The following is a 26187-nucleotide window of genomic DNA, read 5'->3' as shown; positions in this document are numbered from 1 at the left end:
AATTTCCCTCATTACACATATTTTTACCTACTTAGAGGCCAGCAATTCCAAAGCATGTTTTACAGAGATATACATGCCCTCATCCATTGGAAACATGCCGACAACTGCTGTCTAAGGAACTTAATCACAAAGTCTTCAGAAAATACTGCAGAAATATACTTTTTTAAGCATGACATGCACAGTGACCAAATCAGAACCATAGCAAATTATATATAGAAGGATGTACCTGAACCATGTATAACTGTGGTTTATGGGCACTAAATCAGGTTACCATACCTTGATCATGTACAGTTGTGGTCTTATGCTATTTACCTGTTCAGTGCATCGTTCAGACCTGGGATTGTCAAACACTCATCATGTCCATGGAAGAAACGCACAACATGTCCCCCGCGTAGAAATCCTACAGAAAAATGACATTCATTCATTAGCTCATAAAAAGCAGGCATTGGAGGAATCATACCTAAGATCTATTTTCAGCAATACCCTTCCTGATTTCTCATAATATAATGGGTAGGGTAAATATCAAACTGATTTTGACAGGTCAGGTCAGCCAATCAGTTTTCTTTTCTGTGTCAGGTTCCACCCATTTCCTGCTCCTCTTGATCACTGTTCACTTCTGGGTTTAGCACTGCTTCTTGTCCTGCCTTAACCCTGCTCCTTCTAGTCATTTTGATGATGTCACAGGAAATGGTCTTAGCCGTGCCCCTAAATGTAATATCCATGCCCCAAAACACACTCCCTTTGGGCTCTTTGATGTCATCACAGAAAGTGGTCATGGGCACACCCCCTAAGCACACCCCCTAAGCACACCCACTTCCAGACTTTTTTCATAATGTGTCCTGGAAACAGAAGTGTTCAAGTACAATATAGCACCGGGTACCAACACTGTCATTTGGAATGATTTACGAGAAATGACATCACTACACAGCATGTGCAGAATGGAAATGCACAGATTCAATAATGCACTGACCAAGGAGGTGGCCACATTTTGAATGACCTCACATGAAATGACATCACTGTGGAGCATATGCAGAAAGAGGTATTCTCAGTTAAAGCTGATCACAGAAAACATCTAAAATACTCCGGCTCATGGCAATTTTATAACAGCCTGCACGTCCCCCAATTACTCAGACCCCTTTTTTGAAACTTACACCTCCTCCATAGCAGAAGTAAAATTATGCAGCACCTGCACACACTTCCTTTGGCCCCGCCCCATCCTGGAATGCCCATGCCTCGCCCACACCATTCCTCTTTTTCGTTCCAAGTGAGATATCCATGTATTGAGAGATGCACGCATGTAGGCGGCTATTAAAATTGAGTGGACATGCGCATGTCCCATATGTGCACATCTCCTGATTTTGGCAAGCACCTGGCTTTTAAAATTCACCTTTAAGTTTTTATATAGCTGGTTAAGGCTAAAGTTATCCAGGTATACATACTTGGTTAACTTTAGATCTGCTTTCACCGGCAGCTGAATAGGACCAATATTCATTACTATCCAGCTAAGTTTAAGCCCCACCAGCGGAATGGCTCTTTTTTATCCAGCTAAAATTGTCCAATGAGGAACCTCAGATTTGTCTGGCTAAGTCTCAAAGTTAAAAGAATCAAAAGGGGAACCAAAAAAGTTCACTCACTGTGAAAAACATCTTATATATTCTATTACAAAACTCTTGTATATTTTTGAAAATGTTTTTTTGTTTTTATGCACCTACACGAACAGTGAGTGGCTTTATCGAATATTATAGAAAAAATATTTTTAGAGGAGTTGGAAGGGTCTCATATAATCGTGTAGGCAACCCTGCCTCATTTGGCATGTTATAATCATAGAACCACCAACCTCCTCCGTTTTTTTGTGCCTTTCTGTGCAAATAGTGTGTTTAAAAACTTCAATAATTTCTACTGTGTTTTAGAGTTATTCAATGACATCCAGTACAATATTACTCAACGAGATACAGGTTGTTCCTTGGTGTTTTCAAATGCCGCAGCACCACCGCTGATGTTTTGTCGAATATGATCTCTGATCCTGCTCTGCTTTTTTTAAGGAACTAACTCTATTCTAATGCTGTATATCACGTCTCACAAATTGTAAATATCCCATTGTAAATATCCCAACATGTATATGTTTCGGACGCGAATGCGTCCTTCCTCAGGGGATGTTCCGGCGAGTGATGTCTGGACCTGCTGTTGAAAACAGAATCAAAATTTTAAATATTTAAATGTTACTTTCCTTAAATTTCTGAAGAGGCTTCTACGTTCCTAAATCGCTTGCCTTCTTGACGCGGTAACCCGCTCCAATTTCCTGGTGTTTCTACTCCATCGGTTAAACGTCTTTACTGATGGCAGTCCGGATGTCAACTAAACATGGGCTATACAAGTTCTTGTTTTATGAGGTGCTTTGTATCCAAGTATGACCAATCAAAATTGGTTTTGTTATCCTCCTATAGGAAGCCTTTCCTTTCGCTGGTCCAACATATTGAATTGTTTCTCTCTGCCTACTGTGCACATTAAACTAACTCCGGACTTGATAAGTGTTTTCCGGACTTGATAGAGGCCTCCCAACCTACGCTTCTTGTGAATTTGACATGTGTATCGGACCTGGTTGAAAACTACCGGTCCGTTTTTGCTTCAAAACTAACTGTCAAATGATTGGTACGATTATAAGAAAATTGAAGACAAATTCAATTTGTCATTCATGCTCTTAGGACTGCATGATTTTAAAGTGTAAATCCAAAACAATTCTCGATGGTTTAATCGAGCTCTTAAATCACCACCCCGCTGCGGGGTAGACACTTGTTCAAGCACTGTCCATTTGAGTTCCCGTATATCATGTGATGCTGATGTTAAATGCTGCACCATGGGGGCTGTCAACTTAGCAGTAGTGTACCGGGATTTCGGGTAGATTTTCAAAAAGCGCAATTTGGCGTACTTTTGTTGGCGCATCAGGCGCCAACAAAAGTACGCTGGATTTTAGTAGATACGCGCGTATCCGCTAAAATCCTGGATCGGCGCGCGCAAGGCTACCGATTCCGTATAGCCGGCGCGCGCCGAGCCGCGCAGCCTACCTCCGTTCCCTCCCCTCACCTTCCCCTCCCTTCCCCTACCTAACCCACCCCCCCGGCCCTGTCTAAAACCCCCCCTTACCTTTGTCGGGGGATTTACGCCTCCCGGAGGGAGACGTAAATCCCCGCGCGCCAGCGGCCCGCTAGCGCGCCGGGACGCAACCTGGGGCGGGTCCGGAGGGTGCAGCCACGCCCCCGGACCGCCCCGGGCCGTAACCACGCCCCAGACCCACCCCCGAAACGCTACATCCCGCCCCGAAAACGCCGCGTGGATCGGGCCCGCCCCCGACACGCCCCCGACACGCCCCTCTCGGAAAACCCCGGGACTTACGTGAGTCCCGGGGCTCTGCGCGCGCCGGTAGGCCTATGTAAAATAGGCGCACCGGCTCGCAGGGCCCTGCTCGCGTAAATCCGGGCAGATTTACGCGAGTAGGGCTCTTAAAATCCGCCCCTTTGTGTTCACTCAATCGGATTCGGACCGGCCGTGTGGTGCGGCCGATATACAGTTTTGGACAGGGGCAAACTATTGCATAAATTACTTTATGTGAATTGCAGTCGGTGTTGCTCTTGTGTCACACTTTATATTGTGTGACTGGATCGATCCATTCTACTCCTACTATACACTGGGAGCACCAACTGCAGTGTCCACATGTTTGATGACCTGTAATAACTCCTGTGGGTTTTTCTTGCACTAATTGTGCATGCACCAGCATATCTCGGATGTTTCTACCCCTAGAGATGGCAAACATGGGGATTTCTGCGAATTCTTCGTGTAAAGTCAAAATGTGTCAATGCTTCTTGATGGCTGTTATGATTGCTCCTGTGGCCGTAGATTGTTGTAAGACGCATACCAAGCAGTCAAGTTCCTTTTTCGGTCGATACACCAGTAATTGTTGCCGGTCACTGAACTTAGCTCTTTTGTATGCTTTCTGAATGGCCTTGAACGGATATCCCCTTGCCTTAAATCTTTCTTTCAAGATATTAGCTTGTATTTCATATTCCTCATCCGTGAAGCATATTCTCCTGATCCTGAAAAATTGGCTCACCGATAAACCCGTTTTAAAATTGTATGCATGGTGACTAGAAAACCTTAACAGGTTATTTCGATCAGTGTCTTTCCGATACACAGTGGTGTTTAAAGTGTTCCAAATCTTTGTAATCCGCACATCCAAAAATGTGACACTACTTAATGAAGCTTGAGCTGTGAATTGCAGATGACTGTCCACGGTGTTAATCCATGTTAGAAATTTTTTAAGCCATTGATCTGTACCAATCCAGATGAAAAAGATGTCATCAATAAATCTCAACCAACAGTTGATTTCTCCCCACCATTCTGATGGTCTTATATGGCTCTCCTCAAACTCTGCCACATATAGATTGGCTACGGCAGGTGCTAAAGGTGACCCCATGGGTATGCCGTGAATTTGATGGAAGCATTCTTGACCGAACCAGAAATAATTTTGGAACAATACTATTTCTGTCAATTCAATCAACAATTTATTTGAAATTCTGTGAGGAGCTGTACGTTGATTGAGAGTTTGTATAACTGTCTGCAAGGCTTTATGTTGAGAAATATTAGTGTATAAAGAATTGATGTCCATGGTGACCATAGTATAATTGTCTTGATTAATAGCCAGGGACTGAATTAAGGTCAAAGAATGTGAAGTGTCCTTGACGTAGGACTGTATTTGTATGACATATGGTTGTAGAAACCTGTCTATAAACGATGCGACTGGTTCTAGAGTTGATCCATTTTGAGACACAATGGGGCGGATTTTAAGAGCCCTGCTCGCCTAAATCCGGGCGGATTTAGGCGAGCAGGGCCCTGCACGCCGGTGCGCCTATTTGACATAGGCCTACCGGCGCGCACAGAGCCCCGGGACTCGCGTAAGTCCCGGGGTTTTCAGAGGGGGGCGTGCCGGGGGCGTGTCGGAGGGCGGGCCCGATCCGCGCGGCGTTTTCGGGGCGCATCGGGAGCGTTTCAGGGGCGGGCCCGGGGGCATGGTTACGGCCCGGGGTGGACCGGGGGCGTGGCCGCGCCCTCCGGACCCGCCCCAGGTCGCGTCCCGGCGCACTAGCGGCCCGCTGGCACGCGGGGATTTACGCCTCCCTCCGGGAGGCGTAAATCCCCCGACAAAGGTAAGGGGGGGGGTTAGACAGGGCCGGGCGGGTGGGTTAGGTAGGGGAAGGGAGGGGAAGGTGAGGGGAGGGCAAAAGAAAGTTCCCTCCGAGGCCGCTCCGATTTCGGAGCGGCCTTGGAGGGAACGGAGGTAGGCTGCGTGGCTCGGCGCGCGCCGGCTATACGGAATCGATAGCCTTGCGCACGCTGATCCCGGATTTTAGCGGATACGCGCGGCTACGCGCGTATCTACTAAAATCCAGTGTACTTTTGTTGGCGCCTGATGCGCCAACAAAAGTACGCCAAATCGCGCTATTTGAAAATCTACCCCTATGGGTCTAATTGGTGGATTATCTAGATCTTTATGAATTTTAGGCACCGAGTATATCACTGGTTTCCTTGGATATGGTACAGTGAGAAATGCCCTTTCTTTGGTTGTTAACCCCGTGGAGCTTTGCAACACTAGTTCCACGTTCTCTGAGATGTTTTTAGTAGGGTCAGTGGATGTTTGTTGGTAATATCGTGTATCTTGTAGGTGATTGGTGAGTTTCTGAATATATGTGGTTTTATCAACTACTACTACTGCTTCCCCTTTGTCGGCGGGCTTAATAACCATGCTCGACATGTTTCTCAGTTGCATGAGAGCTTTTCGATGGGCATGAGATAAATTGAAATGTCGTGTAGTGAAATCATGTGTAAGCAATTCTTGAAGAACCAAACTATGAAAAGTTTGTATATGTGCATCTATAGGCCCAGGAGGTTGCCAATTTTATCTGGGTTTTACAATGGATGGGTCACTATTGATACCACTCTCCCCCGAGAAATAAGTCTCAAAGATAGCCAGACAAATCCTATTGAACATTGACATCATTTGGTTTAATTTTTAAAGTAGTATGCACCATTCTGCTTTTCATGAAAAGGTTGTATTACAACGGCTTATCATGATCAACTGTTATAAATGTAGTGGACAATAATGAAGGATGTGAGCTGTTTACCAGTCATCATTCAAACACTGCATTCTACATAGATATAAATATACTTTATAGCTTAATCCCATAAATGTATGGAAGACTAAAATCCTCATAAAATCTCTTTTAAGAATGAAATCCTCATATTTGCTTCAATAAACAGACTCTGTCACAGAAAGAAAACAACATAAACAATGTATTATGCTATACTGATATATTTTATTGTTGTTATAATGAAAACCATGTTAAGACACCTTTTTACACTGGAAACTGTAAATACTATAAATATAAACTAAAAGAGAAGAGAATATTGTTTCAACCCATGACCAATAGGCCTGGTATGTCACTATAAATGCTTCATCTCAAAGAAGAGAAAGCAAATCATATTAGATTTGGATTTGGATTTTGGAACTGGATATTCACCAGGACCTTAATGTAGCTCTGACTTCATCAGTGCTCTTCTCAGGGTTGAAAATATCCAATGTATATTACCAAGTACAGTCCCTGCAGTTTCCCTCAACAAAAGCATAACTTATCAAGAAATACAATAAATGTTTGTAATATAAATAACTCATTAAGGGGTAGATTTTCAAATGTGCGCGTGTGCATCCATGTGCGCGCATTTCCTGGCACAGACACATGGACGCGCAGATTTTCTAACATGCACGCGCCGGCACAGACATGTTAGAAAATCAGTGCACCATGCACACATGCATACCAGATTTTATAATCCTCACACATATGTGTGGGCGGCATGCTCAAGGGGGGTATACTAACGCAATTTCCATGCGGCAACGCAATCCCAGCCTTCCCCAGTTCCCTACCCCCCTACCTAACCTTCCTTCCCCTTCCCCTCTCCTCTCCTCTCCTCCCCACCCCCTAAACCCTTTACTTTTTTTATGTTATTGCTTACTGCTCCATTGGAGCAGAAGCAACTTGCACGCACCAACTGACTGCCGGCTCGCACTTCCCCAGCACAGTGGCAAATGGCCGCTGTAATGGCTGCCCCCCAGCTCCACTCCTCCCCACCCCCCAGACTGCCCCTTTCTCTGGGCCCGGCACTTCGGCACATAACAGGGGTTATGCGCATGGCCAGGCCCCTTTGAAAATGCGCAACACGTGCAAGGCCCAATTATGTGCATAATCCCCATTTTTTACGCAGGGAGGGGATTAAAATTTGGCCATTAGTACACTGGAAATCTCCCAAAAAATAAACCGGAAGCCAATCCAATATGGCTGTGTAGCGACCAAGAAGAATGAGATCGATATACAGAAAAGACCTTTATTCTGACAGTATTCAAGCCCTACTCTGGCCGAGTTTCGCTCTGTATGAAGAGCTGTCTCAGGGGCTACTAAAATTAAATCACACATATCATAAACATTTAAAAATATTAAAAGGTGTTTGAACATTACAAATAATGTAAATTATAAAATGTATAAATGAATATGAGATATCAATATAAAGATAGTTAAAAACAAATGTTAAAAGTCAGTAATTAGAAACATATATATCTGTGAAGACATCACAATGCAACATAAATAATATAAATAATGATGGACAGAAATAAACATATTACACGCATAAACAATGGATCAAAGTGAAAGCATGTGAAGTAAATATAGCCATAAAATGCTGGTGCAGGAGTAAAATTGACATGGTGATGCTGAGTACCTGTTTAGAATATCCTTTTTTCATTAATTCCAAATGAGATCATGTGGGTCATGTATAAGCAATGGGATGTACTCATATAATAAAACAGTCTAAAAGAGACAACTTGGTGTCATCATAAAACATATCTAAAACCTACGGACTAATTGATAGCTGACTTGTGTATAAAAGGATTTCATTTCCCAAATTAGTTCCTTAAAATCAAGCACAGAGAAGTGAAGTGTCAAACCTTCTGCAATATTGCTGCCTGAGCAGGTGGGATGGACGTTCCACAGGGTCTGCATGAACGAAGCATCTACCTGTATATTTTCTTTTCCATTCGAGAAGGAGAGGTGCTGCAAGAGACAAAACCTCAGGCTAAGAAAATGTCACCTAGTGCTTACAGTATTCCAATTTAGGAAAATATTCTATTTGGTTTACTCTTTAGCAGAGCTGTGCTTTATTTATTATTAGCAGAGCAGGCTCTATTTTTGACAGAAATATTGACTAATATTTTGGTTTGTTTCTAACAAACCCTTCCTTTGCTTCTAATGCCAAATATTCTTCCTTATAAAGGAAAAAAAGTTCTTTGCTGTCAAATAATCAGTCAGAATTTCCTTACTTCTGCTTGACATCTCCTTTCTCCATTTCTGTCTCTAGGTTTCCCAGCCATATCAGAGTATGGCTTAAAGGGAGATCATTTTTAAAAATATATATATATTTGAAATGTTCATAACTTTAGGGACAATGTTGTTTTCTGTCAGCTCTGAGGAAAAGATTAAAATATATTACTGTGTTTGCTCTCAGGAAATATAGAAAACTTGAGGATTGTGATATCATTTTTTGGAGCAATCTAAAAAATTATTCAGAACATCACTGTACTTTTGCTTTTAAGATTTTTTGCAATAGTTACAGCAGATACAAATTTTACAGCTAACATTTATCCTATGTTCTGGGGGACAGCAATCAACAATCAAGGCAGATGTAAACAACTAGATGTAGTCTTCAAACACAAAATATGTATGAAAAGCCCACAAGGAAGTTTTCATACACAATTTTGAAACAGTACATATTTGTCTCAGGATTTAATTTTCTGCATCTTCTGAAAAGGAAAAATGTTCTACAGAAAAAAATAGTTTAAGCAAAACCATCTACTTAAAGCAGTAGGGGATATCTGGCTGGAATTGACACATTTAAGAATTAGACAAAAATCTCATAACACTTTTTTCACATATATAGACACCTTTCAGAAATAAATATGACATGCATGAAATATGGAGTTAAACTAAAGTAGGGTGAGTGAAGACACACTGGCAAAAACAGCAAAAACGTTATACAAGGCCAAATAAAGTTTATAATAGAATTTCTCCAAAAATATTTATTCGAATGGAATTCAAAGATGCTGTTCACCGAATAAAGTTTGGTCCCCCAACACGGAACCACTTTTCATGAAGAAACTGTGGGTGTTCCTCTTTTGTTTTAGGACTGTTCTGCTGATAGGGATGTAAGTCCTCCCCATCGCAGTTTCTTCGTGAAACACAGTTCTGTGTCAGGGGACCAAATTTGACTTTACTTTAATCTGTGAACTGCCTCTTGGAATACATTTTTTTGAAGAAATTCAATTAAAAACTTTGGACATACATAATGTTTTGAGAAGCACATCTTTTTGTTGTGAAGTATGGCGCTGCCAACTCTGGTTTCATCACGTGACATAATGACTTTTATTTTATTTTATTTATTTATTTTAAAATGTTTATATACCGCCTTTACAATTCAAAAGAATTAATCAAAACAGTTTACAACAAAACATACATAATAAATAAATTAAATGAAAGAAATAAAAATTATACAATAAAATAACAATACAGTATTAAAATAACATACATGCAACTTTAGGACTGGGTTTATTGTAACTCTTATTATTAAAGGAGCAGCTCATTTGCAATTTACCAGCACTAATGTGCATGTGTCAGTTTTTATGTACATGTTACATAAACAAACAAAATATTGAAAAAGTGACTAGTAATACTATGATTAAGTTTGTCTTAAATACTGGCAATATTATGATGAAGTTTGCTTTAATTTTTTATGCACAAGTGTATGTATTTGTTAATGCCACTCAGTTCCTTGAAAAACTAAAAGAAAATAACATGCAATTAAGAATTGACTGACACATCGAAAATGCACTCAATAGACTAAAATAAAATATATTTATCTCACAAACATTGAAGCTCCTGTGTAGTGTTTTTGGTTAGGTCATCTTTCTCCTTAAACCTTGACACTGGCTGAACTTCAGTCACTGGTATTATGAAACTAAAGAGATGCTGAAAACATGATAATCTGATTTGCCATGGAATTCTTTTTTTTTTTTTTTATTGAGAATTTTCTCAGTTTTTTCTCCAAGATCATGGAAGTTGACCTTTAATTCTTGAAGTCTCCAGGACAATCCTGGAGGTCTGGCAACATTAATAAAATTTGAGTTTTCAGTATTTACCAGATATCTTTCTGAGGAAACGCTGACCAGAATCAGATCATCACCAATCCGGACCTTCTCTCCTTCAGACCTTTGTTTAGAAGCAGGGTGAATGGTCCACCAACAAGCCTCACCTGTAGAGTATAAAACATGAGTTATTTCATAAGTATCCCACAGCATGGCTAGTAGATATAAACCTACAGAGAACAATAAACCACACAGGACTCAGTTCAACCAGCTTCAGGATTTAGAAAGATGTATGGCCAAAAATTATTTGCTGAGTTCAGCAAATAAAAATAATAGTATTCTAAGTTTGAGAGGCCAGTGAATCTTAGCTTTAAAGGCCAGCCCCACTCTCCAATACTTAATACAGTATCAACTTCATTACAATAATTCTCATTAGTCTTTTTCTTATAACAGGGTCACTCTCTCGATTTCAGAGACATCTGGAATTGGGGGAAGGAACCACACTGAGCATGTTCATGCTATGGTGTCAACTCAAACTAAGGAAAGGAAGCCCAATACACTTGTCAAATCTTCATCTAAATATGGTCAAAAACACCTGTGTGGCCCTGGTCAACAGGACTCCATAAGAAAAATGAACATTATCTCTGCTAGAACTTTGAATCTATTGCTTGTAGCTGATTGTGCTTGCTTCTGTGTATTTGTTTCTAGGTAAGCAGCTCTGATGTATTAACTTTGCCCTCTCTCTGACACTGAAAGGAAACCCTTCTCCACCTCCTTTTTAGTGAAGTTACTGCAGCACAGCTATTTAAAGTCAGCCTCGATGCCTGTGCCAGCATGTCACTAAGGCACACAGCCAAAGCACACACCCCTTTGTATGTTCCTTCATGGGCCACCTTCGCAAACCATCTTCATAGACCATCTATCCTAGAAGCACAGTCCAGATGTATTCCACACATTAAGAAAGGTGGAAAGAAGGCAAAACAAACACCGGCATGGTTAAAAGGGGAAGTGAAAGAAGCTATTTTAGCCAAAAGATCTTCATTCAAAAATTGGAAGAAGGATCCAACAGAAGAAAAAAGGGATAATGCATAAACATTGGCAAGTTAAATGTAAGACATTGATAAGAAAGGCTAAGAGAGAATTTGAAAAGAAGTTGGCTGTAGAGGCAAAACCTCACAGTAAAAACGTTTTTAAATATATCCGAAGCAGAAAGCCTGTGAGGGAGTCAGTTGGACCGTTAGATGATCGAAGGGTGAAAGGGGAAATTAGAGAAGATAAGGCCATCGCAGAAAGATTAAATGATTTTTTTGCTTCAGTGTTTACTGAAGAGGATTTTGGGGAGATATCCATAGCAGAGAAAGTTTTCATGGGTAATGATTCAGATGGACTGAATCAAATCACGGTGAACCTAGAAGATCTGGTAGGCCTGATTGACAAACTGAAGAGCAGTAAATCACCTGGACTGGATGGTATACACCCCAGGGTTCTGAAGGAACTCAAAAATAAAATTTTAGACCTATCAGTAAAATCATCCATTGTACCTGAAGACTGGAGGGTGGCTAATGTAACCCCAATATTTAAAAAGGGTTCCAGGGGCGATCCAGGAAATTACACCAGTTAGCCTGACTTCAGTGCCAGGAAAAATAATGGAAAGTGTTCTAAATATCAAAATCACAGAACATATAAAAGATATGGTTTAATGGAATAAAGTCAGCATGGCTTTACCCAAGGCAAGTCTTGCCTCACAAATCTGCTTCACTTTTTTGAAGGAGTTAATAAATATGTAGATAAAGGTGAACCGGTAGATGTAGTATATTTGGATTTTCAGAAGGCATTTGACAAAGTTCCTCATGAAAGGCTTCTAGGAAAAGTAAAAAGTCATGAGATAGGTGGTGATGTCCTTTCGTGGATTACAAACTGGCTAAAAGACAGGAAACAGAGAGTAGGATTAAATGGACAATTTTCTCAGTGGAAGGGAGTGGGCAATTGAGTGCCTCAGGAATCTGTATTGGGACCCATACTTTTCAATATATTTATAAATGATCTGGAAAGAAATACGACAGGTGAGGTAATCAAATTTGAAGATGATACAAAATTGTTCAGAAGCATAGTCTGGCTCAGCACGAAACATATTCGATTATGACTGCCGTCTCAAAGGCTAGCTCCCAGATTCATTGGGCTGTTCCCTATTCTCCGACGCATTGGAGCAGTCACCTATCAGTTACAACTCCCTGCCTCCATGGGAATCCACAACATGTTCCACGTGTCATTATTGAAGCCTTTAGCCTTTTCCTGGCCTTCCTGAAGGCCTACACCTCCTACTCAGCACACGGCAGAACCTGAGAACACTCTTCAGGTCAAGGAGGTCCTTGCCGTTCGGTGTCGTCATGGCCATTGGGAGTACCTCCTGTCTTGGGAGGGTTTCGGCCCAGAAGAAAACTCTTGGGAACCCTCTCAAAATATTTTTTATAAAGACCTGCTTCGAGGGTTTCATCAGGACCATCCAGAAAAGCATAAACCGGTAAGGGGGAGGCCTAGAAGGGGGAGGGGTACTGTTGCGCGTCCCAGCCCTGCTCACCTTGCACTCCCATCAACCAGCTCCGGGCACCCCTCTCTTGCGACCACAGCCAGTTCACGGCATCCTCGGACTTCCAGTTCACCATCCTCCTCACAGGCCTCATGGCGGAGCTCCCGTCGGGGCTCCGAAGCGTTGGCGTCCTCGGCCACGCCCCTAGGCGCATGTGCGGCTGATGTGCAGCCCTTTAAAAGGCCCAGAGCGGGAAAACCCGTGGGGTCACCTCCCGATGACGACACATAGATGCACTATTAAGGCGAGGCCCTTTCCCCAGGACCTCGCCTTGACAATCGAGTCAACACCGTTGGTGTAGTGAGTTTGCCTTCCTGTTCTAGTGTCTCCTATTCCAGTGTCTCCTGTTCCAGCGTCTCCGTGTTCCTGTGTCCTCAATTTTGCGTTCCTGTATTCTTCCCAGGTAGTACCTCTCCAGACTGACCTTTGGTACTGACCTCTGCCTGCCTGACCATTCTCTTGCCTGCCGCCTGGAACCGACCACTGCCTGCCTGACCATTCTCTTGCCTGCCACCTGGAACTGACCACAGCCTGCCTGACCATTCTCTTGCCTGCTGTCTGGAACTGACCACTGTCTGCCTGACCATTCTACTCTCTGCCACCTGGAAATGACCTCACTTGCCTTGACTACGCTCAGACTGATTCTGGTTTTGACCCCTGCTTTGGCTGACCTCTCCTGGACTGACACTCTGGCTCTGAACTTTGCACTTCACTCGGACACTCTCTTCTGGCCTACTGTTACCTTTGGGCCAACCTGCTTGGAAACCAACCGCGGCTTCCACTTGGCTAGACCAAGTGCTGCCTGTCTCACCCGGAGAACCTCCCTGAACTGTTGCCCTCCTGAGGTCTCCAGAGCTTCCAGTTCAAGTCTAGCTTACCCACTCTGCATCAGCCGCGCACCCTTTCTCGTGGTGGGCACACCTCTCTGGAAGACCATCGGTGGCCCACCCAAGTCCAGGCAGTCCGGGTACCCAAGGGCTCAACCTGTGGAAACCCCGGACTGTTATTAGTGAAGCTCCAGCCAGCTAGCCTCTGTCTCCTTGTGTGCTCTCTGGGTCCCACCAGAGGGGCCGTACCGATCCTGCACCAGGGCAAGGGTCCACCTCCAGTGCAACAATTAGGATTGATAATTGGTCCTCCTAAATTTATCCCAGGGGTGCTCAAACTGGTCCTTGGAGTCCCTGAAGCCAGTCAGGTTTCAAAATATCTCTAATGAATATACATGAGATTTGTTCGCATGCATTACCTAAGTATGCAAATTATTATCATGCATATTCATTAGGAAGATCCTGAAAATCTAATGAGCTGGGGGTTGAGGACCAATTTGAGCACCTTTGAGTTATCCAACTGGGGCATTCATTAAGCTGCATTAGGGTGGCCTGGGTCCAGTCCCTGGACCTAACCCCAGTCACATGGCTGGGATAAGGTCAGGTCACTGCCATTTTGGAAAATGGCACTGACTGCTATGGGTGCAAGGGTGTACATGTCCCCAATGTGGGATCCAGGATAAGGTAAGGGGGCCTCTGGAGGGGAGTGGGGTGGGGAGAATGGGAGTTTAAGCCTTCAGGGGGCAAGGGGTGGGTGGTGGTTGCCTTCAGGGGGGCTAGGGGATGGGATTCTTGCCATTGCAGGGCTGGGTGGATCTTGCTGTCGGAGGGGCCAGGGGGTTGGAGGTGGGGGGTTAAGATTTCAGGGGGGTGGGGATTGGGGTGACACTTTGAGATGCCAGGGCAGCAGGAGGTGGGGGGTGAAAATTGGGGATTTTGCCACTGCCACATGCATATTTCCACTCATTTTTCATTTTTGGTGAAGTTGGGGTCACCTCAACCAGTGGCTCTGGATTGAAACAGGGGTCAGCAGTGAACCCTGATCAGCCTCCCCATTTGGCTGCATTTTTTTTTTTTAGGGACAGCAGCCTTTTAAGATGATGGCAGACCCGTGAGGTTGAAGCCATTATTCCGTTAAAGGGCCATTCACCACATTCTATTATGTCAAGGTGTCTGGCCACAACATAAAAGAAAGCACCTTAGAGTCATGATGCTTTTTCGGGGGAGAGGACCCACTATCCTGGCAACACCCTCCACCATGATAGTAGGACACCTCCTGCAAGAATAAATCGCAGCTTGATGAATCTAGGTGAAGGTTAGCCAGATTTTGCTAAAAATCAACTGGCAAAAAAGGCCTGGATTTATCAAAATGCACTAAATATCACATGTGATAGGAAAAGGGGCATGTTTTATGGTAATAATCTGTTTATCACAAAGTGCGCTATCTTAGCACTTCACATAGGTATTACTGCAGACTGCGATAGTAAGTACCACAATTGTTGCAATTCCTACCTACGATTACTGGGGGGGGGGGGGGGGGGGGGGGGGGGAGGAGAGAGAGAGAGAGAGAGAGACACTAGTATAAGGCCCTCATGCTAAGTAGGTATTTATACCTCTATAGGAGGCCCACCTAGCTACTCGAGGTGAGGTTTAGGTATTAGTGTAGGGGTTAGGGGCCACTTTGACATGCAGAGCGTGACGTACAAACAGAACAGTGCACTCTTGTGAAGATTTGATGACCTTCGGAGTGAGAAAACTCACACAAAGATGAGATTTGTGCAATTTTCTCTCAACCTAGCTTGATGTTACCCAGGTAGAGAGTCAATGCCTTAACGCATGCGAAAACGCCATATAGCACTTTGATAAATGACCTCCTTAGCCAGACAAATGTGCTGAATATGGACTTCAAGGTTTTTATGCCATGAACATCACATACATTTTGCACCTTCTATTCTGTATTTTTTACATATCTGCAAATTATTTCAATACAATGTGGATTTCTTCAGGTCATGTTGAACCCTATTGCGTTCAAATAGAGAAAAGCCTGAGAAAGTTATAGTCCCAAACACTGCCATTGATTGGGTGCAAAACTGAATTTTAGGTCTGTACGTTTAAATGTTTTCTACCAAACAAATTCAGGAAAATATGTGGATAATTAAGTCAAGATGTGGGAGGTGATTTCCTACAAAAAAATATAGAGATATTTAAAGAAAAAGTCTAAGAAAATAGCCTGGCTAACTGTTAAGAGATATACAGGAGCATGGTTATGCTGCTGAATAATCTCAAATAGGATAGTCTTATCCAGCTAACTTTAGACATGCTATTGAGCAGATCTAAATTATCCAGTTAACGTAACCAGATAAGTTTAAGTATCTCTACTTTTCTGACTAACAGCTAGATTCATCAAAAAGTGTTACTAATGCATTGATAACAAAAAGGGGCATGTTTATGGAAATTTTTGATTTACCACACCACACGGTAACTTACCGCTTCACATCCGTAGTATCAAGTGGTGTGGTAAACTTAGTACACTGTGCGATAATCCCTATTTTTTTCTGAGGGGGAGAGGATGAGGGTGACAGAGAGAGGGAGAGGGAGGGGAGAAAGAAAAAGAGAGAGAGCCTCTGGGGAGGGCCTCACAGTGTGCACCTATTTATATCTCTATAGGAGAGCCATCTAAAAGGTTGAGGTGAGGTGTTGGTTGTGGTTTCAGGTTTAGGGACCAGTTTCGCATGTAGAGTGAGATGTACAAACAGCACAGTACACCATTGTGAAGATTTGATGTCATTTTAAGTGAGGAAAATCTCACAAAGATGGCATTTCTACTATGTTCTCTCACTCTAGCTTGATGAACTCTAACAGGGTACGATCAAGCTAAGGTGAGATAACATAGTATAAAATTTCATCTTTGTGAGACTTTCCTCACTCCAAATGATGTCAAATCTTCACTAAGGTGCACTGTGCTGTTCGTACATCTCACTCTACATGTGAAACTGATTCCTAAACCCGAAACCACCACCAACACCTCACCTCAATCTATTAGATAGCCCTCTTATAGAGATATAAATAGATATACACTGTGCAGCCCTCCCCAGAGGTTCTCTCTCTCTCTCTCTATCTCTCTCTCTCTCTCCCCTAGCCAAAAATGTATCCCGAATTGTGTTATGGCCATTTCTGGCATATTGCTCAGTCATAACGCCAGGAAAAAATGTTTAGTTATTTCTGGTGTTAAAACCGTGTGATAGCATGTGTTATGTTATCACATGGTGTGATAATACCCAAATTTAATTTAATCCCACCCTGATCCTGCCCCTACAAAACATGTGCATTCACACCATGGCGTTAACGCATGTGTTAACATGCTATCGCGTGCGTTAATGCCATAACGTATTTTGATGAATGACCCGGTAAGTTAGCTGGATAAGTGGCAGCCACTAAACATGACCAGATATTCAGCCACATCCAATTATCTGAATAAGGCCTTGATTTTCTAAGATTGCAGGCCTTTATGAATCTCGCGGTACTGGGAGGCCAGGGGGCGAAGAGGGGGGCGGGCCTGCGAAAGCTGGCAGCGATCACACCTCCGCGGTGCGATCGCTGCCAGCTTTCGCACCCAATAGCACCACCATGAAAGGTGGTGCTATTGGGCGCGCTGCTGGCAGCGATAAGGTGTCCTACCTCTTCACCGTCGGCGAAGTCGTTGCGGAGTCTGCCCCGACGCCGCCCCCTCCTCTTCCAATGCAGACTCTGCCCCGACTTAGCTATCGCACGCGAAAAGTCCCTTTTTGCGTGCGATCCCTTTGGAAAATGACCCCCTAAGTGGCGCTGAATATTGACCTCACATGAGAAATATTTGCATACATAGGAGGTAGTGCATGCACATAAATTACATGCATATTCAGTAGAGATATCCTGAAAACCCAACTGGCTGGTGGAGGCCCCAGGACTAGTTTGAGCACCCCTGCCCTATGACCCCATTCCCAGTATTATTATTGTAGTTTATCTGCATGTCTTTGTAACAGGGATCTTGTATCAGAAAAAAAACTCATCTCTAATATCAGTACCTGCTGCAGTATTCAATGTCTATGCATTTTGAGTGAGATTTTCAAAATTTGTATGTGGGTAAACAGGTTTTTACCTGTGTAAAGGCATGTTTGAAAATTGCCTCTCCTACTGTGCAGGCAAAGCGCATGTACTTGTACCCACAGGGAAAAAGAGATGTGAGGAAAGTAGTGCGGGAATTTTGAATTCCTCATGGGTACTTTGAACCTACCTTATGCATGTGCACAGTACCTGAATTACCCTACTGGCATGAATTTTCAAAGGGAACCTCCACAGGGATTTTCTGTTTGAAAATGATCTTACAGGCCCCTGGGTACAATGTAGCAGTGGGCCTGCAAGCCCTGTATGCAGTTTACAAATTGCTGCCTTTAGCTCACAACATCGTTGGCCTGGCTATTCCCAGCAGAACGTGGAAAAATTTCATTTCTGAATTCGTCCAGTGTCTTGGGCAGGTCTAACCTAAAAGCATAAGATGTGCTTTGCTGGGTTAGATTAAAAGTCTACTGAGCTCAGCATTCTATCTCCACGTGACCCTTGTTGAAACAGGATGCATATCTTACATGTTCTTTCCCTGACCTGTGGTATCGCCTGAAAAAGCATCAGCACTTAGAACTGGTCAAAGCTCTCTGCATTGCAGGAAGATGCTTGTGTTTTGTACTGTACCTGTTGAATCATCCTGCAGTCCCACATCAAATGAAAGTTTGTCCGTCATGGATCTTGATGTTGTCAAGCATGTTAAGTACTGCAAAAAAAAAGTTCAAGTAAAAAAGATGACATGAAAGAAGTGAGGGGCATTATCTCTTCTCTTGAACGCTACAATTAGTCTTTCTATTTCTCCTCTTTTTTCCTCAGCCATTTCCTTTCTCATTTTCCTGACTTCAGCCTGTCTCCCTTCTCTTCTCCAACAGTTCATCCTGGGCCGATGTAAGAATATTAGATGCCCTAGGCAAATCTTACAGACTAGCTGCCTGTCTCCTCAGTCCTCCCCACAAACAATTTAAAATTATGCATTTATAATAGATTTTGCATGAAAAAGTACATTTTGGGATAAAAATATCACTTACAACATGTATATTATATTTACATGTGCTGCTATGTTGCTAACCAAAAAACCCTGCAAAAAAGACACTTGGAGCCCATATAGTATTAGGATTTTTGAAACAGGTGTGGCTTGGACTTCAGAAATCCATGAGTAAACTAAATTACAATTATAATATAGTAAACCTCCCATACCAAAACAGCACTCAAACACAGTACCTATGAAAAGGGGAAACTACAAATATTACATCAGGCCCTAAAACACCAACACACCTCTTATTAGGAAAACAGAACAAAGCAGACTGCTACAGATCCCTAGCAGAATACCTCACTTTGGACACTTATGCAGGGGTCATGATTGACAATCATTTCTCCTTTAAAAATTTTATCTCAGCTACTATTAAAAATGGCTTCTTTAAGTTACATACGCTGAAAAGAATTAAACTTCTTTTACATGCTCAGGACTTCCGGACAGTGTTGCAAGCAACAATCTTACCAAAGCTAGACTATTGTAACGCACTACTGCTGGGTCTCCCAAAAAACATAACTCAACCTTTACAGATGCTGCAAAATGCTGCTGCTCGCTTACTTACGAATACCCGAAGACACGAACACATCACCCCTGCTCTAATGTTTCTACATTGGCTTCCTGTAACGTTCAGGATCACTTTTAAAGTGCTCTCTCTCATCCATAAATCAATACACAACCAAGAGATGCAATGGTTTTCTGACCAGTTCATTTTCCACACATCTAATAGACCAATTAGAAATATCCACAAAGCCAAATTGGCTGCTCATCCACTCAAACACATCAAACACGTGTCCACAAGAGAACGTTCCTTCTCGATTGCTGGAATCAACTTATGGAACAATATGCCGTTGGACCTACGTTGTGAACCCTGCCACAAAACGTTCAAACAAAACCTCAAAACATGGTTGTTTGAGCAAGCATACTATAGATGATCAATGTCTAACTTGAATTGAAATTCAGTTCTGCTGTATAAAGTTGTCACCTTCTGTTGAAGTTAATTGTTTACTTTCCTCTTAACTGTTTTATGTAAAACCTGTTACTATTTATTGTTTGCTATTTATTGTTTACTTACTGCATAACCTGTTACTTGTAAAGCCTTGTGCTAAGTTATTGTTTAATGTAAACCGAGGTGATGTAGACCTTTACGTACCGCGGTATATAAAAATCTCCAAATAAATAAATAAATAAATAAACACAGACAAACCCCTCAACAAATACAGAGACCATAAAAAATAAATAGAAATGTGCAGATAAAAACTGAACTGGAAACCGCAATAAGTCAGATCCTGTATACAGTGCAATAATGGAAAAACAGAAACACCACACCATTCCTCAGAAAACATAAAACAAAAAAATATGAATCATCAATCATAATTGTAGAGCCATAGTAATAAAAATAAATATTTAAAAATAGCTGATGTATATAATAACATCCAATAATTAAAAGTTCATTTACAAATCTGAAAAATTTCCCAAACTCCAATAAATATTTCAAAACAGCAGACACATCAAATAACAACCAATAATTAAGACTAATAAGAAATAAAAAATCCCCTGCATTCCATCCCTGGAAGGTTTTGATTTATAGTCACTCAGATTGTCATGGATTGGTAGGGGAGGGAGGGAGGGACGATGCACAGACTTTCCCTTCTTTTTTCACATACACATATTCTCCAACACAAACATGTTTGCTCACTCACACATGCTTACACACACATGCTCTCTCTCTTTCTCTCTCACATACTCTCACGCTCATACACATGCTCTCTCAGACACATTGAGACACATGCATGCTCTCTCTTTCTCACACACATACACACACAGACACACATACATATGCTTTCACTCATATTCTCTCACACACATATACTCTCACAATCTCGGTCACACACACATTCTCTCTTTGACACATGTTCTCTCTCTTTCTCAATGCTTTCTCTCACACACAACCTGTCTCTCCCACATGCTTTCTCTCACACATATACTCATTATCTGTTGCATTCGTGCCTGTTTCTCACCCTCGCCCCACCCTCTCTACTCCGGTGGTGACTCCCTCCGGGTCTGACAGACAGTTGCTAACATGGAGTTCTCCTGCCTCATCTAGTCGGAACCTCCGAGCTGGCTTGACGTTATGGAACTGCCATGTTCCTAATGACATAAGGGCGCGTGCGTGTGCTCCAGACTTTGTGCCCGCAAGGGCGTGAATCTCGGGGGCGTGCTCCCATAGTGACGCCATCCATTTACACTTTGAAAGGTCTTTGTTTGCTAACCTCTATGAGTTAGCAAGGACTCGAATCATACTTCTTGGTTACGATTGCCAAGCTACTCTGCTTTCTACTTACTAGGAGTACCCGCTCCACGGGGGCTCTGCTCTCTCTTCTTGATTTCAGATTGCCAGAACACTCGGAAGACTCCTCATTGCCTGGAAGTGATCGCAGACATGAACACAGTGAGTTCTATTACATAGGAATTGATACTCGCTCCACGAGGGCCTACATTCCTATAGCTCTGAAGACTCCCTTCCATCCAAGACGTTATCGCAGGTACGGAGATCAAGAGTTACATTGGCAAGATTGCAGATAGGAACCGGTACTCGCTCTACGAGGGCCCATGTTCCTAGAATCCTTTACAGACTCTCTTCTACTCTAGAAGCCATTTCATATACAGCAATTGTGAGTTCTTATTACAGACTGTTTGTGGGAACCAATGCTCGCCTACGGCTCCTGTTCCTAAACGTACTGAAGATTCTCTGTGGCGTATAGACAATTGCAGACATCTACGATTGTGAGTGTACCATCTTGTATCCAGTATACCCTGTCCACTCACCTCTTCTAGTGTCTCTCTCTACAGCTCAGCGACCTAGAGATTATATTCTAGTATCAGAAGGGCTTCAGCCTTGCCGGACACATCGATTCACTACTGCCACCACTGGTGGTCCAGCTTCCAATCTAATAAAGAACTATTTGTGTCTATGTCAATACTCCAGCCTAGCTGATGGTCCCTCTCAAGATCTCCACTTGAGGGCGCTGTCATCTGCCAACAGCCCAGGGATTCACCATTTTACTGAGTGTTCATTCTTTACACTTATAGTACGGTATTATCAACTGCCACTCTTTGGGAATTGCCCACAGCAGACCACTAACTCCGCCTACAGAGTATCATCTCATGCTAGACCTTCCCCTCGGGGGAGCAGCACAGAACAGATTGCTAACTCCAGTGAATCCGGCTAAAAGTATTGAGGACTATAGCCATGGACCCGGCTCACCTTTCTGCCTTGTAGGCTATTCCAGGCCTGGCTCAACGCATCTTAGAACAGCAAGAAACCTTGGAGAAAATTACTGTAGCAGTTCATCAGCTTCAGGCACTGAAGATACAAAGCATAGCCTCTACACCAGAAGGTCAGTTACAGGAGGTAATTTTAAGGTCAGCTGTTCCACTGGTGGCACCTGTTCAATTCTCCGGAGAACTCCAGAAGACTAGAGGCTTCTTGAACCAGTCCAGCTTACATTTAGTCTTACAACCTTCATTATTTCCTACAGGTCTTTCTAAGACTAGCTACATTCTGTCTTACTTAGATGGGAGAGCCTTGTCGTGGGCTTCTACCTTGTGGGAATGCAAGGACCCTATTTTACAGGACATCGAAGGATTCATGGACTTGTTTAAATCCATTTTTGCTGACCCTGATCGTATGTCTGTTGCTGGTTTTACTTTGGTGGATCTGAAGCAAGGCAACAGATCCCTGGTGGAATTTGCTATTGAATTTAAAACTCTAGCAGCAGAGCTGCGCTGGGACCCCAGATGTCTGAAGACACTCTTTTGCAGAAGCCTGGACACTTGCATAAAAGATGAGATGGCTGCTCATCAGACACCTGACTCATTGGAAGAGTTGATAGCCTTGGCTACTCGGATTGATTGGCGGCTTTGAGACAAAGTGAAGGAACTTCCATCTAGAGCATTACCCGAGTTCATGCAGGCTCGTGCCCCTGCTTTTCAGATGAATCCAGAAAACATTGCTGTTGATAAAGAGGAACCAATGCAACTTGGTCATGGTCACTTGACTTTTAAGGAGAAAAGGACCCACGAAACATGTGATCTGTGTATGTACTGTGGCCAGTTCAGCCATGATGTCTCGACTTGTTCCCATTCCCCAGGGGAACGGAGGAATTCTAATCCGGCGGAAAGACTGTTTGTGGGACTTACTGTACCTTCACTCCCGCTCTCTCTTCCAGTCTCTCTGACATATGGACCAGTCACGATTCGGACTCCTGCCCTGGTGGACTCAGGGTCAGGAGGCAATTTTATTTCTAGATATCTAGTAGAATATCTGAAGATTCCTCTCATCTCCTTAAAATTTCCTCTATTGTTATCCTCCATACACGGGGAGCCTTTACTAGGTGATGTAACCTGCGAGACTGTACCAATTAGGCTTCGTACCAGAGCACTTCTCATGGAAATAATCTCTCTCTTTGATTTAGAGAAGGCCATGCATCCGATCGTTTTGGGGTTGCCTTGGCTGAAAGAATATCAGCCTCAATTTGATTGGGCTTCCTTGGATCTCTCATGCTGGGGCCCTGATTCTCATAAGAAATGTTTCAAGGAGGTTTTACCTGCTAATGGCAGACCCAATGTTTCAGCGGAACCAGAACTTTTACCTCAGCAGGATCCTTTTCAAAAAGAATCTTTTAAAAAGGTAACAGAGATTATTCCGCTATTGAAGTCCTGTGAAAACATCTCAGATTCAGGAGTTCCTTTCGTGCTACCTAAAAAGGAAATTGATTCTTCATCTGAGAGGGATGAAGAGACGACGTGGGAGGATTTACCTGAAGAGCCGTCAGACATGGTTGTCCCTAGGAGGATCGTTTTGGCCACTACCCGCTCGGTACCTGTTGGTAAGACTATGGTTCCCAAGAACCTCCGGTGAAAAGTGCTCTTTTGGGCACACGATTCTAAGCTGGCTGGTCATCCAGGCCAACGTCGAATGCTGCTCAGAATTCAGGAACTGTATTGGTGGCCTACCATTAAAAAGGATACCTATTCTTATGTGGCCTCATCTACCAATTGCGCCCAAAATAAACCAGCCTCTGGCCCATCATGGGGGCAAATGCAACCATTGCCAGTTCCGGATCGACCCTGGTCGCACATCGCAACCGACTTTGTAGTAGATTTACCTACTTCTGGAGGAATGAACACCATCTGGGTGACAGTGGATCGCTTTAGCAAGATGGCACACTTTGTGGCACTCCCTGGCATACCTTCAGCCTTGGAACTTGCAAAGCTTTTTATAATGCACATATTTCATTTCCACGGCCTACCTTCACACATCGTATCTGATCGTGGTTCCCAATTCACGGCACGATTCTGGAAGGCTCTGTGCAAATTGTTTGATATCACTCTAGACTATACTTCAGCCTACTATCCACAGTTGAATGGTCAAACGGAACGAATGAATCAAACCATGAAGTAGTTTATACGAGCCTATGTCACATCTCAACAAAATAACTGTGCCGAATTGCTTCCATGGGCTGAATTTGCTATTAATTCTCACCCAGCAACTTCTACAGGACGGTCACCTTTTGAATTGGTATTCGGACGTTCCCCTACACCACCGCTTCCACTGAGACTCTCAGTGATGTCTCCAGCTGCTCAATCCACTGTTGAGGATATTCATAAACTATGGGTTCAGACAAAGGACATGTTACTTAAAGCTAATGAGTGTGCTAAGAAATATTATGATGCACATCATGCACCAGCTCCAGCCTTCAAGCCAGGGGACAAAGTTTGGCTGTCTACTAAGCACCTCAGACTTAAGCTACCTTCGTCTCGATTTGCTCCTCATTACGTAGGACCATTTCTAGTTCTTCAACGTATTGGTAACGTCACATATCGATTGAAGCTACCACCTGGTCTCCACATTCATAATGCATTTCACGTTTCACTATTAAAACCGCTTATACTCAGCGAATTTTCTTCTCAGACCCTAGAACCACCAGTAATCAATGCTGAAGATGACTTAGAATATAAAGTTGAAGAAATTCTTTTAATTAATAAATACTATACTAAATAATACATATATTTTCATTTCCATGCATTATATAAAAAAGAAAATTAAAGAAATTAACCTCCTTCATCCCTATCTATCAAGCCCTCAATTGAGATCCTTTACACTTTTACAAGTAAATTTATACAATACAATAATGCATAAACCAACAAAGCAATTTGACTATAGGATATTTTTACTATTGGGAGATCCAAACTCCTTACACTGAGCACTTTATGTAATCTCTGGAAATGAACTCATTAATGGTTTTCCTTTCTCTACTAGAAAACCTGTTAGATGAATTGGTTGTTGGAATATATATGTCTTTCCATTGAATTTTATTAAGCACTTACAAGGATATTTTAAAATAAAAAACATTCCAAGTTGTACTACTTGGGGGCATAATAACAGAAATTGTTTTCTACGTTTCTGAGTCTGATGGGATATATCAGGAAATATCTGGACTTTACAGCCCATAAACTCTTTTCACCTATTCTGGAAATATTTTCTGAAAATCCAATCCTTGTCAGACTCTAACATAAAAGTTACAAGGAGTGTAGCTGGATTTACTAATTCAGACTCTGTTCTTTCCAACAACTCTGAAATATTTACATTCACTTCCTCATGAGCTGGTTTTAACTCTTGCATAGAGGTAACTTCCAGTGCAGCTTCAGAGGTTTTCTTCAATGGAGGAAGAAAATATATTTTCAAAAGAATAGGTAATGTGGCTTCTGGTATGCCTAATATCTCCATTAAATATCTCCTCCAGAGCTGCATTGGTGTTGAAATCTTTGACTTCGGAAAATTTATACAATGAATATTTTTGCATTTAGAGATATTTTGAGACATTAATTAGAGGAATTAGTGATTCATTTCTGTATACTATATTCAAATGTAACACTGCTTGATGTATTAAATATATAAAATTCAATAAATATTAAATTAAAAAAAAAATTGAAGAAATTCTTGATGTTCGTAAGAGAGGCAAGATGATGGAATATCTTTTAAAGTGGGAAGGTTTCGGCCCCGAAGACAATTCGTGGGAGCCTCAGGCCAACATTTTGGATAAAGAGATGCTTTGTCAGTTTCATCTTGCACATCCTTCAAAGCCTAAACCTGGCACCTGAAGAGGAGATCACCCTTTGAAGGGGGGTACTGTTACGTTCATGCCTGTTTCTCACCCTCGCTCCACCCTCTCTACTCCGGTGGTGACTCCCTCTGGGTCTGACAGACAGTTGCTAACACGGAGTTCTCCTGCCTCATCTCGTCGGAACCTCCGAGCTGGCTTGACATTATGGAACTGCCATGTTCCTAATGACATAAGGGCGCGCGCGCGCGCTCCAAACTTTGTACCTGCAAGGGCGCGATCCT

The 26187-nt window shown here is 42.7% G+C and overlaps 1 protein-coding gene across 1 annotated transcript in view; it reads right to left on the bottom strand.

The window, feature by feature from the left end:
- The window catches only part of RYR3 (ryanodine receptor 3), a 1291138-nt gene that overhangs the window by 1151802 nt on the left and 113149 nt on the right, over window positions 1–26187 (bottom strand). The window contains 4 exon segments of the mRNA XM_029600192.1: window positions 313–400; window positions 8045–8150; window positions 10289–10401; window positions 18374–18452. Of these exon segments, the coding sequence (XP_029456052.1) occupies window positions 313–400; window positions 8045–8150; window positions 10289–10401; window positions 18374–18452 (386 nt within the window).

This window comes from Rhinatrema bivittatum, chromosome 4, assembly GCF_901001135.1.
Source record: "Rhinatrema bivittatum chromosome 4, aRhiBiv1.1, whole genome shotgun sequence".
NCBI classification, from domain to species: Eukaryota; Metazoa; Chordata; class Amphibia; order Gymnophiona; family Rhinatrematidae; genus Rhinatrema; species Rhinatrema bivittatum.
Note: the sequence above shows the minus strand (reverse complement) of the source record. Positions and strands in the feature narration are given on the sequence as shown.